The 17,425-nt window shown below is 34.5% G+C and overlaps 1 protein-coding gene across 1 annotated transcript; it reads left to right on the top strand.

The window, feature by feature from the left end:
* Positions 1 to 827: 827 nt before the first annotated feature.
* LOC140142126 (uncharacterized) lies at positions 828 to 17,279 on the top strand. Its single transcript, XM_072164092.1, has 2 exons — positions 828 to 2,394; positions 15,114 to 17,279. The coding sequence occupies exons 1-2, from the start codon at positions 887 to 889 to the stop codon at positions 16,696 to 16,698; spliced, it is 3,093 nt and encodes a 1,030-aa protein (XP_072020193.1). The 5' UTR covers positions 828 to 886; the 3' UTR covers positions 16,699 to 17,279.
* The last annotated feature ends 146 nt before the right edge of the window (positions 17,280 to 17,425 follow it).

Below are 17,425 nucleotides of genomic sequence, written 5' to 3'. Positions count from 1 at the left end.
TGCGAACCGGGCTGTGAACAAGTAAAATGGGGGCTTTTGGAGCTGCGAACAGTCAAAATCAAGGGCCTTTCTTTGCTTTTTGGTTGAAAATCGCCTGAAAAAAACACAGAAATATGAAGAATGAGCAATGTTTAGGTCTTTTAGAGCTGAAATTATCAAAATCAAGGGTCTTTCGGAGCTCTATTTTGGTCAAATATAGGGGGTCTTTCGGAGCTGCGAAATCTAAAAAGGGGAGCATAGCCGTATGGTCATTTGTGTTGAGTGCCCCCCGGTATAGATTATTAGTACTAGCGATCAGTCAAGAGGCCTGATAAAGAAACGTACATGTTTGAGGAGTTTTTAGTACAATTTCGCCCAGAATGTAACCTTCATTTCAACTGATATTTGTCGACATCTTGATTTATGCCGATGGTTATAGCAAATTATAGTAAGATTCAGTTTAGACCTAATAGCTATTGTCAATTCACAGTATATGACTGGTAAGTTATATTAATATTATTCAGAAAAAAAAAAAAAAAGGAAGTAGAAGGATTGAAGAAAGTGAACAAGACCTAAATACACATGACGAAGCCGACTAAATATTAAATCAGGAGCGACCAATTAATTCTTTCTTAATTAAAGTTCTCTAAACGTATATCAACTTTCACTTCAAATAGTATGAAACTGAAAATTTTCGTAAACAAAAACAAAAACGAACTTTTATTTTTTCTGTTAATTGTATTTTTCCCTTTGGATGAGACATTTGGAAAGTTGAATTATGAGAAATTTTATGAAATTGATGAGAAATTCGAGTACTAGTATGTAAGTAGCTTAATGAATCATGTATTTCAGGATTCGTAATGTTGCCTCAATTAGATCGATTGCTCTACATTCTTTTATTTCAGAAATGCCTCCAAGAAAACCACGAGAATGGGAGTTCCTGATGCCTCACGTGTGTAAATATTGCAGAAGGTTCTTTAATAATACACATCGATATCTGTGTCATCTGCGTCATCACGAGCTGTGGATTCGCAGATACTGGTATGACTATAAGAAGAAGTTGATACACATTCCAAACAACAGAAAGAAATACATCGCCGATGACATCAGGAGAGATGGTTTTCTGACATCACCATTTCTTGACCAATGTACGGGTGGAAATGAGTCAACAATCAAACAAACAAATGAGAACGATTCGAAACAGGCATTTTACCAAGGTCAAAACTGTGAGAAAACGTTTTCAATCAGGAGTGAGCTAAAGGTACATGAACGGAATCTTACCAAAGAGAAGCTTTACAAATGCAAATACTGTAACAAAGGCTTCACTTATTCAAGTAACTTGAAGACACACGAACGTACCCATACCAAGGAGAAACCTTACACATGCCAACACTGCAACAAAGGCTTCACGCAGTCTTGTAACTTGAACGCACATGAACGAATTCATACCAAAAAGACACCTTACAAATGTTCATATTGCAACAAAGGCTTCACACAGTCTGGTAGCATGAAAAAACATGAACGAATCCATACCAATGCAAAGCCTTATAAATGTCAATACTGTTATAAAGGCTTCACACAGTCAAGTAACTTGAAAACACATGAACGAGTTCATACCAATGAGAAGCCTTACATATGTCAATACTGTAATAAAGGCTTCGCACAGTCAGGTGACTTGAAAACACATGAACGAGTTCATACGAAAGAGAAGCCTTTTATATGCCAATACTGCAACAAAGGCTTCACAGGGTCAGGTAACTTGAAAGCACATGAACGAATTCATACCAAAGAGAAGCCTTACATATGCCAACACTGTAATAAAGGCTTCACATTGTCTAGTCACTTGAAAGAACATGAACGAATTCACACCTACAAATGTTCGTATTGCAACAAAGGCTTCAAACTGTCTAGTAACATGAAAAAACATGAACGAATTCATACCAATGCAAAGCCTTATAAATGCCAATACTGCAACAAAGGCTTCACGCAGTCAGGTAGCTTGAAAACACATGAACGAATTCATACCAATGAGAAGCCTTACATTTGTCAATACTGCAATAAAGGCTTCACACAGTCAGGTAGCTTGAAAACACATGAACGAATTCATACGAAAGAGAAGCCTTACATTTGTCAATACTGCAATAAAGGCTTCACACAGTCTAGTGACTTGAAAATACACGCACGAATTCATACCAAAGAAAAGCCTTACATATGCCAATACTGCAACAAGGGATTCACGGAGTCGGGTAGCTTGAAAACACATGAAAGAATCCATACCAAAAAGAAGCCTTACATATGCAAATACTGCAATAAAGGCTTCACACAGTCAGGTAACTTGAAAACTCATGAACGAATTCATACGAAAGACACGCCTCACATTATACCAATACTGCAACAAAGGCTTCAAACAGTCTTGTGACTTTAAAACACATGAACGTATACATACTAAAGAGAAGTCTTGCTAATACTGCCACAAGTGCTTCACTCAATTAAGTAACTTGTGAAAACACATGAACGAACTCGTACAAAATAGGCGGTTACAGATGTCAGTATTGCCATATTAGGTCTTGCACATTGAGGTAGTTTGAAGAATCATGAACTAAATCATACCAAAGAGAAACCTTACATACTGCGACCAACAAAGGCTTCACATAGTCAAGTAACTTGAAAACACATATACCAAATAAGCTCAAAGAGACCCCTTACATATGCCAGTACTGTAATAAAGGCTTCACAGTATCATTTAACTTGAAAACCCTTTTAACGAATGCATAGCAAAGAGAAGCCTTGCATATATGCCAACACTGTAATAAAGGCTTCACATAGTCAGGTGACTTAAACGCACATGATCGAATCCTTACCAAAGAGAAGCCTTACAAATGTTAATTAAAGGCTTCAAAGTGTCAAATAACTGGCAAATACATAAAGAAGCATTAATAAAGGCTATATATTTCTAAGATCTTTACAAGGTCTAATCATACGAAATAAAAATCTTGCTAAATATACTGCAGCAAAGTCTCAATCATTCACAGGAGGCTTAAAGACAGATGAGCAGACACTGTGTAGAGGCTTCACTGTGTTTAGAAAGTTACAAATACTTGAACGAACCTACACCAAAGAGAACCCTACATGCCTATATGCCAATACTGCAATAACGGCGTATTGAAAAAAGAAAGCAAGGTTTTCAAATTTGAAAAAATCTTGGGTTATCGGTTGAAAATCCAAGTTTTTCCAATTATAGAACAGTAAAACCTTTGATATTTAGCTGAAAACCTACATTTTGCAATAACAAAAAATGGCATACTGCAGTTACTGTCCGTTTTCCTATACACAATACACAGTGCTCTTACCATTGACGCGTAACCTCTACAAATAGCGTATGTTAGAAGTATGGGGATTTGCCTAGTTATCGTCGCTGTGTGAAAAATAACCGGCCAATATTAAAAGTACTCTTCTAAAATTCTAGCAGACCAAGTCCAGAGTGTGTGGCGTCACCTTCACCTAACCAGTCCACTTTCCATTCATCTTTTCGCCAGCCCACAGGGGCTGGCATCTATTTCATAGATGAGATTTGTGTACACAAAAGATTATTACACAAAATTCTATTGATATGAATTACTCTATTTTACTTTTTGTGGTGAAATTTTTTTAAAGTGTTGCTATTTGATATGTAAGAAAAAGAAAGTATGTTTTGCCGTTTCAACGAACGAAAACAATTGAGTATAGCCAAAGTTATGTTTGAATTAATTATGACTTTAAAAAAACCCTATTCTTACGGACTTAACAAATAGGGTGAAGATCGGTAATGATTTTTTCTGGAAGATGCTATTATAATATGACCTAAAAATGACTGAAAGCTTGACAAATGTGAACAGTTTTTGTAAACATAATAGACAATAGATTTTTTTTGGGATAAATTTCTCTCAAAATCAATCCACTTCGGCAAAAAACACCCCGCTGTTTTTAATTTCCTAAACTCCCCAAAACGCAATATTTGGGTCAGACGGGCCCGTAGAATAGTTTTGTCTTTTTTCGTCACCTAAAGTTAAGATTTATATTATATTTATGAGAGTTGAAACAACTACACAGGGCTTGAGTAATTGATTTTTTTTCAAGCTTCAATGTTATTTGTTGACGATCGCATATATGATTGATAGGTTAAATAGTGTAATCACACAGCACACTTATTAAACATGTAGGTCAAATTAACACGCACGTTTTGTAAATATTATTAAGAAATTGTCCTCAAGCAACCAAATCAAGTGTAAAAGTACAATGTGACTTTTAGTCCTGACACCAAAATCTGCATATGGGTGACGGGGACGTGTGGCCACATTGACCACAGGCTCCTTCTCATCCAATGACCCCCTTTTTTTAATGAACTCCCTCGCACCTCGACACCCTTATTGTTTTCCTGTCGCCAAAAGACCCAGTTTTTCAAGAATTTCTGATCTCTCACCGAATGACTCCGTTTTTTCATTATTTTTATTTAAATTTAATAAATTTTCAAATTTTGTATCAATTTTTATATTTTGACCCAATTTTTTACCAGTCTTACGGAAAGACCCTCTTTTTGGTAAGATTTTCCACAGTTTTTTGGGCCTTCTCACCGAAAGACCCTTTTTTGGTGTCTAGGCTCTCACCGAAAGACCCTATAGTTTCGAACTGCTGTCCGCACATCCCGTCACTTCCAAAGTCGAAGTGTTGGTGTTGTGGAGGTATCAGCCCTGCAAAATGTTCAAAAAATATTCCCCTGGTCATGGGGTTTGTTGTCAATGAGTTTGAGTCACATACTCCTTACAGATGTCTAGAAAATGCAATTCTAAGATTTAGACCCAGATGACCTTTGACCTGACCCCTTCAAAATGTTCCAAATTTTTCCCCTGGTCACGAGGTTTGTTATCACTGAGTTTGAGCCGTACCCCTTACAGATGTACAGATAATGAAATTCTAAAACTTGACCTAAGATGACCTTTGACCTGACAGAGGCAAATGTTTCAAAGTTTACCCCAGGTCTTGAAGTTTGTTGTCACCAAGTTTGAGCCCCATACCCCTTACAGATATCCAGAAAATGTATTTCTAAGATTTGACCTCTGCATAACCTTTGAACCGACCCCTGCAAAATATTCCCCTGGTCATGAGATTTGTTGTCAATAAATTTGAGTCACATACTCTTTGCAGATGTTCAGATAATGCAATTGTAAAATTTTACCCCTTAATGACCTTTGACCCTAATTCTGTGTACAAGTTATAGGCACAGGGTAGGCTATATAACCGATGCATAGATGCAAGTGACGTCATTGTGCTATGAAATTTGTGGTAGAAGAAGCATTTTGAATGTATTTGGTTATATACCGGTAATGCCCCCTTAATGACCTTCTGTTTACACCTTATGGGAATTGGATATAGCCGATACATATGTGCAAGTTACGTAACTGTAGGGTCAACATGTAGGAGGAGAAGCATTTTGAAGTTGATTGCCAGAAAGAAGAAAGAAGCAGAAAGAACGGATAGAAAAACAGGACCTAGCTCAGGGGATTGTAAGCCCTCCCCCCCCCAGCTAGGTAAGTTTCAGCTGAAGTTTGGAAAAATGGGTGATGTTTATGACACATCTATTATTATTATTATTCCTTTTTCGCCGAGAAACCAAGGTTTTCAATCACAAATCCAAGATTTTCAACCGCAAATCCAAGATTAATTTCTGAATAACTGAATTGTATTCCTATTTAAATTGCCCAAGAAAATATCTTGTAGAAAAACAAAATTACTGTTTAGTGGTGTTTTTTAAAGATACATGTTTTAAACAGATTAATTGAGTAGAGCAAAGTACACTGATCAATATGCCTTTTGTTTGGAGTCAATCGGACATACGGTTATCAAAATATATCAATTTATATTTTCTTTGTATCTTATTGTGTTTATCAATAATCAATCAAGTTAATGAGCTAAAATGACTGGAGAAGCTCATTTACATATAATTTTTGCCAATATTTTGCTAAAAATCCATGCATAAATGTTCAGGGTACTTTTATTTTGCATAATTTTGCCCTGAAACTTGGTCAAAGTGTTTCTAATATGTGACCGTACAGCACGAATGAGCCGTAAATGTCCTCAATTGTATTCTGAGTTACAGTGTAAAATGGGCATGAAGGTCGTATTCATAGGTACCTCAATTTGGTGCTACGTGTACCTCATTTAATGAGATACACGTAGCACCAAATTGAAATACCTATGAATATGACCTTCATGCCCATTTTACACTGTAATTCGGAATACAATTGAGGACATTTACGTCTCATTCGTGTTGTATGGTCATATATATCTTATCGTATTATAGTGAAGCCGCCCCTAATTTGCATATTTGCATAATTAATTAGCATTTATGCAAATTAGCTCATTTATTATGCAAATATGCAAATTAGAGGGCGGCTACACTATATAATACATTAGTACATATTAGAAACACTTAGCTCTTGATCAGAGCCCTCGCAGTACCTTAGAAGATCCAGTGATCCCCAAGTAAAATAAACCCAAGCAAGTGACTGGTATTTTTAAAGAAAATGTATATAGGCCATCCCTGTCTGGTTTAGACCATTCTGTAAAAAATTAATACCACTCCCAGCAGTACATGTACATGTACATGTACATGGTACAGAGCTTGCCGAAGGCAAGCTTCACTATTGGCAAGCTACATAAAGTCACCAACAAGTAAGTAGGACCACTATGCAGTAGGACCTATGCAGTAAAGATCACTGTCTCCCTCAAGTGATCAACCCACAAACCGCGAAAGTCCACTCACCGAGTCTTTACTATTAGTGTCAGAGGGCATATGGCATGGTTTTTCATTTTTTCTTTCAATTGGATGGAAAATAGGTTGGCTTTGGAGCAAAGCTAAGAAACACTTTGACCAAGTTTCAGGGCAAAAGTATGCAAAATAAAAGTACCCTGAACATTTATGCATTGGTTTTTAGCAAAATATTGGCAAAAATTACATATTAATGAGCCTTTCCAGTCCTATTAGCTCATTAACTATATTGATTATTGACAAAAACAATAGGATACAAAGAAAATATAAATTGATGTATTTTGGAAACCGTATGTCCAATTTGCTCCAAACAAAAGGCATATTGATCAGTGTACTTTACCCTACTCAATTAATCTGTTTAAAACATGCACAAAGCATTTTCTAATTTCTAGAAAATGCACCCAATACCACCTTAAAGTTATTAGCATTAATTAAGCCAATATCATTATGCAAAATATAAATTTACCTTGAAAGTACAAGCACGAGCCAATTTATACAGCTTCATACAAAATCATTAAGGGATCTAGAATGAGCGTTTATGGCGTTTCGACACTTGTGGGACATGAGAGCACCTCAGACGTATCGAATTGAATTCTGAATACGAAGCATGTCTTTCTGATATCAAATAATTTTAATTTTTTGAAATTCACGATATAATACAAATTTTATGACAAATTATTAAAATTTGATATTTTCAAATTTTGATATATAACAGTCCTCGAAATACATTTTAAAGTGTATGTAGCTGGGAGGAAAAGCCGACGATCAATTGAAAATGTTGACCTTTTATATTGAAGATATGGATTTTTTTCACAAAAAGACCTTTTTTGGGTGTTTTGGGAAAAAAAATCCATATCTTCAATACGAAAGGTCAAAATGTTCAATTGATCGTCGGCTTTTCATCCCACCTACATACACTTTAAGTATAAATCATCAGATTTCGAAAGTTTACAATCAAGCACTGTTAAATATCAAAAATATCAATTTTTAATGATTTGCCATAAAATGTGTATTACATTGCGAATTTCAAATATCAGAAGGACATTCTTCGTATTCAGAATGCAATTCGATATGTCTGATGTGCTCTAATGTCCCACAATAAATACTGTTCAAACGTTCATACCCCTTCCCTTAAGCCTTCTAAATGTTATTGTGACCTGAACACTGTATTCCAATATCTGTGATGTGACATATAATCACTGAAAAACAGGCCCCGTAAACAAAACTTTATTCATGTGTTGGAGAAACCTCAGACTGACCCTGGGTCAGTGGTATAATCGTATAGAAGCTATAGTGCGGTAAGCGCTGATTTCCAATGCCCGGAAGCAGGTATGAATAATTAATTTTCTGATGTCATCACGAGTTTTCAGAGATTATAGAGGCTTGTCAAGCACTGTATACGAACGACCATGTATAGTGATTTTATCATAATATTACAATACTAGGCCTATACTAAAACAAATTCATTTAAATTTTTATATAAAGCTTCAAAATAATTTGTTGTAGCATTGCTACATCTAAATTACTATAAATTTTATGCCAGGAGTTTTGATAGAGCTGGTTATGTCGGGGGGGGGTGGGTATCAAGGGGTTCTTGGAATTATTAGGCCAAACAAAAAATAAATAAATAAATAAATGTTTCACGTCCCTCCCTCCGCTTTCCTTTTTGAGTTTGTTTATTTGTTTGTTTATAACTTTGTTGTATATTTGTTTATTTCTTTATCATTTTGTTAATTACATTGTTTATTTATTTGTCTATAAGTTTATTTATTTGTTTGTTATTTTATGTTAATTACTTTGATGATTTTTTATAAGTTTGTTTATTTATTGTTTGTTTATTTGTTTGTTTATTTGTTTATTTTTTGCTTGTTTGTTTTATTTGTTTGGTTTATAAGTTTATTTGTTTATTTTTTGTTAATTATATATTGTTTATTCGTTTGTTTATATTTATAAGGTTTTATTTATTTATTTATTCATTTATTTATTTGCTTATTTATTTGTTAATTAATCAATTAATTAATTAATTAATTGATTAATTAACAATAAATAAGCAAATCAATAAATAAACAAATAAATAAATAAATAAATAAATAAATAAAACCATATAAATATAAGCAAACAAAAAGATAAACAAACAAACAAATTGATAACAAAGTTATAAACAAACAAATAGACAAATTTATTAACAAATAAATAAACAAACTTTTAAACAAACAAAATGCAGACAAATAAACAAAAATTTTAACAAAAAATAAACAAACAAGCCAACAAACAAACAAATAAATAAACGTATAGACAAACAAATAAACAATGTAATTAACAAAAAGATAAACAATCAAATTGACAACAAAGTTATAAACAAACAAATAGACAAATTTATTAACAAATAAACAAACTTTTAAACAAACAAAATGCAGACAAATAAACAAAATAATTAACTAAAGGTAAAGCAAACAAACAAACTATAAACAAACAAACAAACAATACAATATTAACAAACAAACAATCAAATAACAAAATAATTAACAAACAATAGCAAACAAATAAACAAAGAAAGAAACCAAATACAAACAAATCATAGTAAGCAAAATATGTAACAAATATTTAATATATATTTAAGACCCCTCTTATTATTACAAAACATTCCAAAAGTGTTTCTTGTATATTAGCTAGGCTATAGAAAGCAACTTCCTAGACATAGACTAGACTATTTTTTGAAAAGTTATGACTGAATTTCAAAAAATTAAAATAGTTGAAGAAACCTCAAAGCGGGAGGGGACGTGAAACATTTTTTTATTTATTTTTTTGTTTGGCCTAATAATTCAAGCACCCCTTGATACCCCCCCCTCCCCTCGACATAACCAGCTCTATCAAAACTCCCGGCATCAAAAGTATAGTTGATTGCATAAAATTTATAGTAATTTAGATGTAGCAATGCTACAACAAATTATTTTGCAGCATAAATATAAAAATTTAAATGAATTATTTGTTTTAGTATAGGCCTGGTATTATAATATTATGATAAAATCACTATACAGTGCTTGACAAGCCTCTATAATCTCTGAAAACTTGTGATGACGTCAGAAAATTAATTATTCATACCTGCTTCCGGGCATTGGAAATCAGTGCTTACCGTATTGTGCAAGGGTACAAGATAGATGTCTGATTCCTTCATATTTTGCCGAATATTTAACGTTTTTCAGGTATGTGTATAAACCAAACTTTGATGTATTATTACTATTTGAGTAGTTTAGAAACATTGGACAAATGCCGGATTTAGAGTTCAGCGGATTTCTTGTCATTTTGGGATCAAGAAACATGTATCACTCGTTGTTGAATTCCGGATACCGTTCTTTATAATATTGCTGATGTATTAGCGCTGCAGGGGGGGGGGGTAGACTTCTCCGTAGTCCACTTGCCCATTTTGCATACTCTGGCTATTACTTTTGTACATTTAAGCATAAAACTCTGATTTATATTGATTTGTGTGCAACTTATAGATTTTCACATCTGTATCTGATCTTTTCAGTCACCGCACTCCCTCTGTTCGTTAGCTTCCCAAGGATTTTCGGGGTTCGCTATCAATAAACTGGTAGATTCCAAAATCAGAATTGTTCAGTATTAAAGTGAGCCATTATAATTATGTTGCATTCAATTACTTTTATTGTCACTAATCATCTGATATTCTTAATTCTTTATGACCATTTTACTATTGAATAATAGTTTTAATAAACATCAGTATAATTTTGAGTTCAACGAAATGGGTTCATCATGACTAATAATAACATATTTTTAATAAAATTCGACTATGTAGTAGATAAAGGGTGAGAAACAGACCATTACCATAGATAATCGGTGTCTTGTTGAGGTATGGTGAGCATGTTAGTCGCTCGGAAGGCGAGACCCCGAAGGGTCGAGCCTTCAGCGACTAACATGCGAACCATACCTCAACAAGACACCGATTATCTATGGTAATGGTCTATTTTGAACCGTTTATCTTACATATACGGTGAGCCAAAATAAACGAATTTGTTGTTATGGTTTATTCATTTTCAAAAAGACAAACTGGAAAAGCTGATATGATTATCTTGTGTAAGTTTAGGGTTTTCCAAAAATAAAAACACACCGAGACAGTGTAATATTCTTCCCGTGTGTCCTGCGTTTGAGTCTACGAGTCTTATCTAGTGTCAATTGAAAGTGATTTAATCAAATCAATACAGCATTGATTTTAACCGGAGATTCTATTCAATTCACTTGTGGTCATGTCCCACTCGATTATACATATTCGTAATATTAATAATGAATATGTAAATAGTTCAAAGGTCAAAGTGGGTGTGTTTTACCTAGACATGGCGGTAACTCATTTAACACCATAGAATTTATATTTATCTTTAATATACTTATAGAACAAATGTCCTGAACCAAATCAACGCATATTCCTGGGTACCTTCCTCGACCTTTTTTGGTTGGGGTTAGGCCGCAGATTGTTGTAGTTTTTCTACATCTAGTCTTGTGGCCTGTAATGTGCTGCATTTTAGGTGCAAAATATCCTTGGTTGAACTTAATTTGTAAGACCTCATGGCTCTTGTTTTGTTACCTACTTTGTCGGAATCTGCGTTAGTTGGGGAGGGGGACAAAGGTAGATTGACATCCTCGTCCTAATTATACAGGCTTTAAGACATAATACAAACTAATTTGCATTATTCAATATAGGTGTTCTTGGTGTCATTCAATACACACAAGTATTGTTTACCATCTTCATTTAAATCTAATATGCATAAACTTGCATAATAATTTATGCTGATCGTGTAAAATATATTAAACTTGGATGCATTTTAAGTTTGTTGAAATGTCCAAAAAGTCAAATAATGTGGCCAGTGTTTCTAAATATGAACATGTACTTCTCTTGTTCAAAATTTTTGACCTGACCAAGATTATCTTGACCTGACCAAGATTATCTTGACCTGTCCAGATTATCTTGACCTGTCCAGATTATCTTGACCTGTCCAGATTATCTTGACCTGTCCACATTACTTGATATGATCGACAGTTGACCAGACTTTGAACAAAAGAAATACAATAGATAATGGAACAAAAGAAGAGGGCTAGACGTATATGGCATGATAGAGGGGCGGGAGGTGAGCATATGTATTTCAAGCTGTCACCCGCGTAGTCAAGCTGTACAGTGCAAGGACTTTAATAAAAATTCCCTTTAAAAGGGAAAGCCAGCCTCAATGTAGAAGAGGTCTTGTAATTAGTTTTGGTCAATGTGAAAGGCATTTTTAGGATCACGGCTTACTACATCCATGTTACATGACAGTCCACCAAACCATCAACGGTGAGAAGATGTACACTGAAACTGCAGAAAACATTAACTCCTAATCTCCTGTCAACTCTTTAATTCATTATTGTTCATTATTATTAATTCATTATTGTTCTCTAAATTGTTCTGTTCTGGTTTTATTTGTCTTTTCAGCTTTTTACCCACGATATTTCAATTTCCAATTTTTAATACCATAACTTACGAACTCAATATCTTCGCTTAGGAATGTCCGATTTTATTGGGGAAAACGGCGTTGTGGAGCAAAATAGCTCTTTATGTGAAAGCCTCCAAATTTATAAGCTGTCCAAAAGATGTCTGTTTTTGACATGATACGCCACATTTCTTAAAGACCCATTCAGTGATCCCAGCGCAAGAGTAAAAAAATTAAAATTGTTTATAAATTGCTTAAAAGAGAAGGATAGGCCTAAGTCATTCAAATTGTCATTTGGTATTTTTGAAATGCCAAATTTGGCAAAAAATGAAGAAAACAGTAGTACTGACGAAGTTCAAGCCCCGCCATTCAAATACTTGTAGCTAAAATACAGATTCGTGTAAAATGTCTTATTTTGTCTTAAATAGACCTACACGGCTTTCGGCTGAACCATTCGCAGACTTAGCACATCTATGTACTAATAACAAAGGTACGGTACCAAAATTTTGATGATTTTTACGATCGTCCGGATGAGCAAATCACTGAATGGGCCTTTAATATTAATAATAGATAAGCTGCCTTTAAAAATATTATTGACAATGTTGAGAGTAGGAATTACCTTGAAAAATGTCTCAAAAATACAAGATGCCAGTTATATTCCGGTCTGAAACTATCAGACAATATTTTAAACATTAATAACATCATAAACCCAAATCGTGAAAAAATCACCCGGGTAGATTTTTGGCTATTTCTCCATTTACGATCCTGCCCGAAAGTGTCTGCTTTCGATATACCACGTCACAAATACTACACTGCACTGACTGCAGGTTTTAGTTAAATAAAAGGGCATTTCGTGATCCACAGCATCATCCCCCAACTTTTCTCAAAAAAGTTGAGATTTTTATATCACTGGAAACCTCTGGCTACATAATGTTTATGTACAAAATATTTCTTGCAGATTAATTCGTTTAGCAAAGTAATCGTGAAATTTGAATTTCGTTCTGGTATACCAGAACAAAATTGCAACACATTGTCTACACATAACCATGCATAACTCGTAAAGGCAAAATCGGAATCAACTGAAATTTTTTAGAATAAGCTTTTTTTGTGGATATCTACTGAAAAATGTCATAAAAAGAGGATGCTAGGATCACGAAATACTCCTTTAATTCGCCATATTATAACATAATATAAACTTACCTTACATGTACATTTTTTATTTTAAAATAATTTGATATTAATTCGCAATGTATAGTTTACTATATGATAGATGGTGGCAAGAACATTTATAAAGGACTGATTACTCACTGCAATCTTCACTCTTGTGTGTTTTGACTGTAAGTTTATGAATCAAATAAAAAAGATAGAAAGTAGCTTCACTTACGTTATGTGTCATTTTATTTATAACATAGAAGTTATTAAATTAATAAAGTAAGACAATTTATTATCTATCAGTGCATGTCAAATGGGTACATTGTTCAATACTATTGGCCTACATGCATAAATTATGCCCATATTATAGCTAGGCCCTAAAAACTTTATTTTGCATCGGATTTTTCCCGTTGAAAAGGCAAAACTGATGTTTATGATAGCAACTATTTCATCAATAGCATTTTGAGTCATTTTTATCCATAAAACGACACAGGATAGGATAGATAATTACTTTGACATCAATATGGTCCATATGATGAAGATTTTGATTCTTAGATCTGTTATCAACATGATATCACGCTGTTCAGTGGTCAAGGACCCCGGGTCAAAGACACTGAAATGACATACTTTTCTTCTGCTGACCATATGATGCTGTATATTACTGTTACATTTTAGGCCTATACCTAAAACTTTTAAATTCATATTAATTCAAACATAACTTTGGTAATACTCACTCGTTTTCATTCGTTGAAACGGCAAAACATACTTACTTTTCCTGACAAATCGAATTACAATAATTTTTAAAAATTCCACCGCAAAAAATATAAAAAATAAGTCATTCCAATACCAATAAAAGTTAATCTCTTGAGCAAACAGACCCGATCCCAGAAATATATACCAGCCCGCGAATGAGCTGGCGAAAAGGTATCCACAGAAAGTACCCAAAGTAAGTATTGTTCAAAATGCAAGACACTACGCGGTTGTTTTCCTACCTTGACCAATATATGTTTGTTTGAGTCGTGACGAACACACTCAAACCAACTAGTGAAAATCGCATGAAAAAAAAACCCAGAAATATGAGGAATGAGCAATTTTTGGGTCTTTTAGAGTTGAAATTATCAAAATCAAGGGTCTTTCGGAGCTCTATTTTGGTCAAATATAGGGGGTCTTTCGGAGCTGTGAAATTTAAAAAGGGAGCATACCCGTATGGTCATTTGTGTTGAGTGCCCCTCCCCCTCACCTTCATTTCAACTGATATTTGTCGATATCTTGATGCCGATGGTTATAGCAAATTATAGTAAGATTCAGTTTAGACCTAATAGCTATTGTCAATTCACAGTATATGACTGGTATAGTTATATTAATATTATTCAGGAGACTGAGGAAAAAGACGGAAGTAGAAGGATTGAAGAAAGTGAACAAGACCTAAATACACATGACGAAGCCGACTAAATATTAAATCAGGAGCGACCAAATAATTCCTCCTTAATTAAAGTTCTTTCTCTAAACGTATATCAACTTTCACTTCAAATAGTATGAAACTGAAAATTTTCGTAAACAAAAACAAAAACGAACTTTTTTTTTCTGTTAATTGTATTTTTCCTTTGGATGAGACATTTGGAAAGTTGAATTATGAGAAATTTTATGAAATTGATGAGAAATTCGAGTACTAGTATGTAAGTAGCTTAATAATGAATCATGTATTTCAGGATTCGTAATGTTGCCTCAATTAGATCGATTGCTCTACATTCTTTTATTTCAGAAATGCCTCCAAGAAAACCACGAGAATGGGAGTTCCTGATGCCTCACGTGTGTAAATATTGCAGAAGGTTCTTTAATAATACACATCGATATCTGTGTCATCTGCGTCATCACGAGCTGTGGATTCGCAGATACTGGTATGACTATAAGAAGAAGTTGATACACATTCCAAACAACAGAAAGAAATACATCGCCGATGACATCAGGAGAGATGGTTTTCTGACATCACCATTTCTTGACCAATGTACGGGTGGAAATGAGTCAACAATCAAACAAACAAATGAGAACGATTCGAAACAGGCATTTTACCAAGGTCAAAACTGTGAGAAAACGTTTTCAATCAGGAGTGAGCTAAAGGTACATGAACGGAATCTTACCAAAGAGAAGCTTTACAAATGCAAATACTGTAACAAAGGCTTCACTTATTCAAGTAACTTGAAGACACACGAACGTACCCATACCAAGGAGAAACCTTACACATGCCAACACTGCAACAAAGGCTTCACGCAGTCTTGTAACTTGAACGCACATGAACGAATTCATACCAAAAAGACACCTTACAAATGTTCATATTGCAACAAAGGCTTCACACAGTCTGGTAGCATGAAAAAACATGAACGAATCCATACCAATGCAAAGCCTTATAAATGTCAATACTGTTATAAAGGCTTCACACAGTCAAGTAACTTGAAAACACATGAACGAGTTCATACCAATGAGAAGCCTTACATATGTCAATACTGTAATAAAGGCTTCGCACAGTCAGGTGACTTGAAAACACATGAACGAGTTCATACGAAAGAGAAGCCTTTTATATGCCAATACTGCAACAAAGGCTTCACAGGGTCAGGTAACTTGAAAGCACATGAACGAATTCATACCAAAGAGAAGCCTTACATATGCCAACACTGTAGTAAAGGCTTCACATGGTCTAGTCACTTGAAAGAACATGAACGAATTCACACCAAAAATACACCCTACAAATGTTCATATTGCAACAAAGGCTTCAAACTGTCTAGTAACATGAAAAAACATGAACGAATTCATACCAATGCAAAGCCTTATAAATGTCAATACTGCAACAAAGGTTTCACGCAGTCAGGTAACTTGAAAGCACACGCACGAATTCATACCAAAGAAAAGCCTTACATATGCCAATACTGCAACAAAGGCTTCACACAGTCAGGTAGCTTGAAAACACATGAACGAATTCATACGAAAGAGAAGCCTTACATTTGTCAACACTGCAATAAAGGCTTCACACAGTCTAGTGACTTGAAAATACACGCACGAATTCATACCAAAGAAAAGCCTTACATATGCCAATACTGCAACAAGGGATTCACGGAGTCGGGTAACTTGAAAACACATGAAAGAATCCATACCAAAAAGAAGCCTTACATATGGCAATACTGTAAAAAAGGCTTCGCACAGTCAGGTAACTTGAAAACTCATGAACGAATTCATACGAAAGACACGCCTCACATTATGCCAATATTGCAACAAAGGCTTCACACAGTCTTGTGACTTTAAAACACATGAACGTATACATACTACAGAGAAGTCTTGCTAATACTGCCACAAGTGCTTCACTCAATTAAGTAACTTGAAAACACATGAACGAACTCATACAAAATAGGCGGTGGTTACAGATGTCAGTATTGCCATATTAGGCCTTGCACATGGAGGTAGTTTGAAGAATCATGAACTAAATCATACCAAAGAGAAACAGAAACCTTACATACTGCGACCAACAAAGGCTTCACATAGTCAGGTAACTTGAAAACACATGAACGAACCCATACCAAATAAGCTCAAGAGACCCCTTACATATGCCAGTACTGTAATAAAGGATTCACAGTATCATTTAACTTGAAAACCCATTAACGAATTCATAGCAAAGAGAAGCCTTGCATATATGCCAACACTGTAATAAAGGCTTCACATAGTCAGGTGACTTAAACGCACATGAGCGAATCCTTACCAAAGAGAAGCCTTACAAATGTTAATTAAAGGCTTCAAAGTGTCAAATAACTGGCAAATACATAAAGAAGCATTAATAAAGGCTATATATTTCTAAGATCTTTACAAGGTCTAGTCATACGAAATAAAAATCTTGCTAAATATACTGCAGCAAAGTCTCAATCATTCAGGAGCTAGGCTTAAAGACAGATGAGCAGACACTGTGTAGAGGCTTCACTGTGTTTAGAAAGTTAATACTTGAACGAACCGACACCAAAGAGAACCCTACATG

Source organism: Amphiura filiformis, chromosome 20 (assembly GCF_039555335.1).
Source record: "Amphiura filiformis chromosome 20, Afil_fr2py, whole genome shotgun sequence".
Classification (NCBI taxonomy): domain Eukaryota; kingdom Metazoa; phylum Echinodermata; class Ophiuroidea; order Amphilepidida; family Amphiuridae; genus Amphiura; species Amphiura filiformis.
Note: the sequence above shows the minus strand (reverse complement) of the source record. Positions and strands in the feature narration are given on the sequence as shown.

Coding starts and splice junctions, on each gene's coding strand:
- LOC140142126 (XM_072164092.1), top strand. CDS start 887: ATGCCTCCAAGAAAACCACGAGAATGGGAGTTCCTGATGCCTCACGTG. Junction 2,395..15,113: donor CAAAGGCTTCAAACAGTCTT/GTGACTTTAAAA, acceptor ATGAATCATGTA/TTTCAGGATTCGTAATGTTG.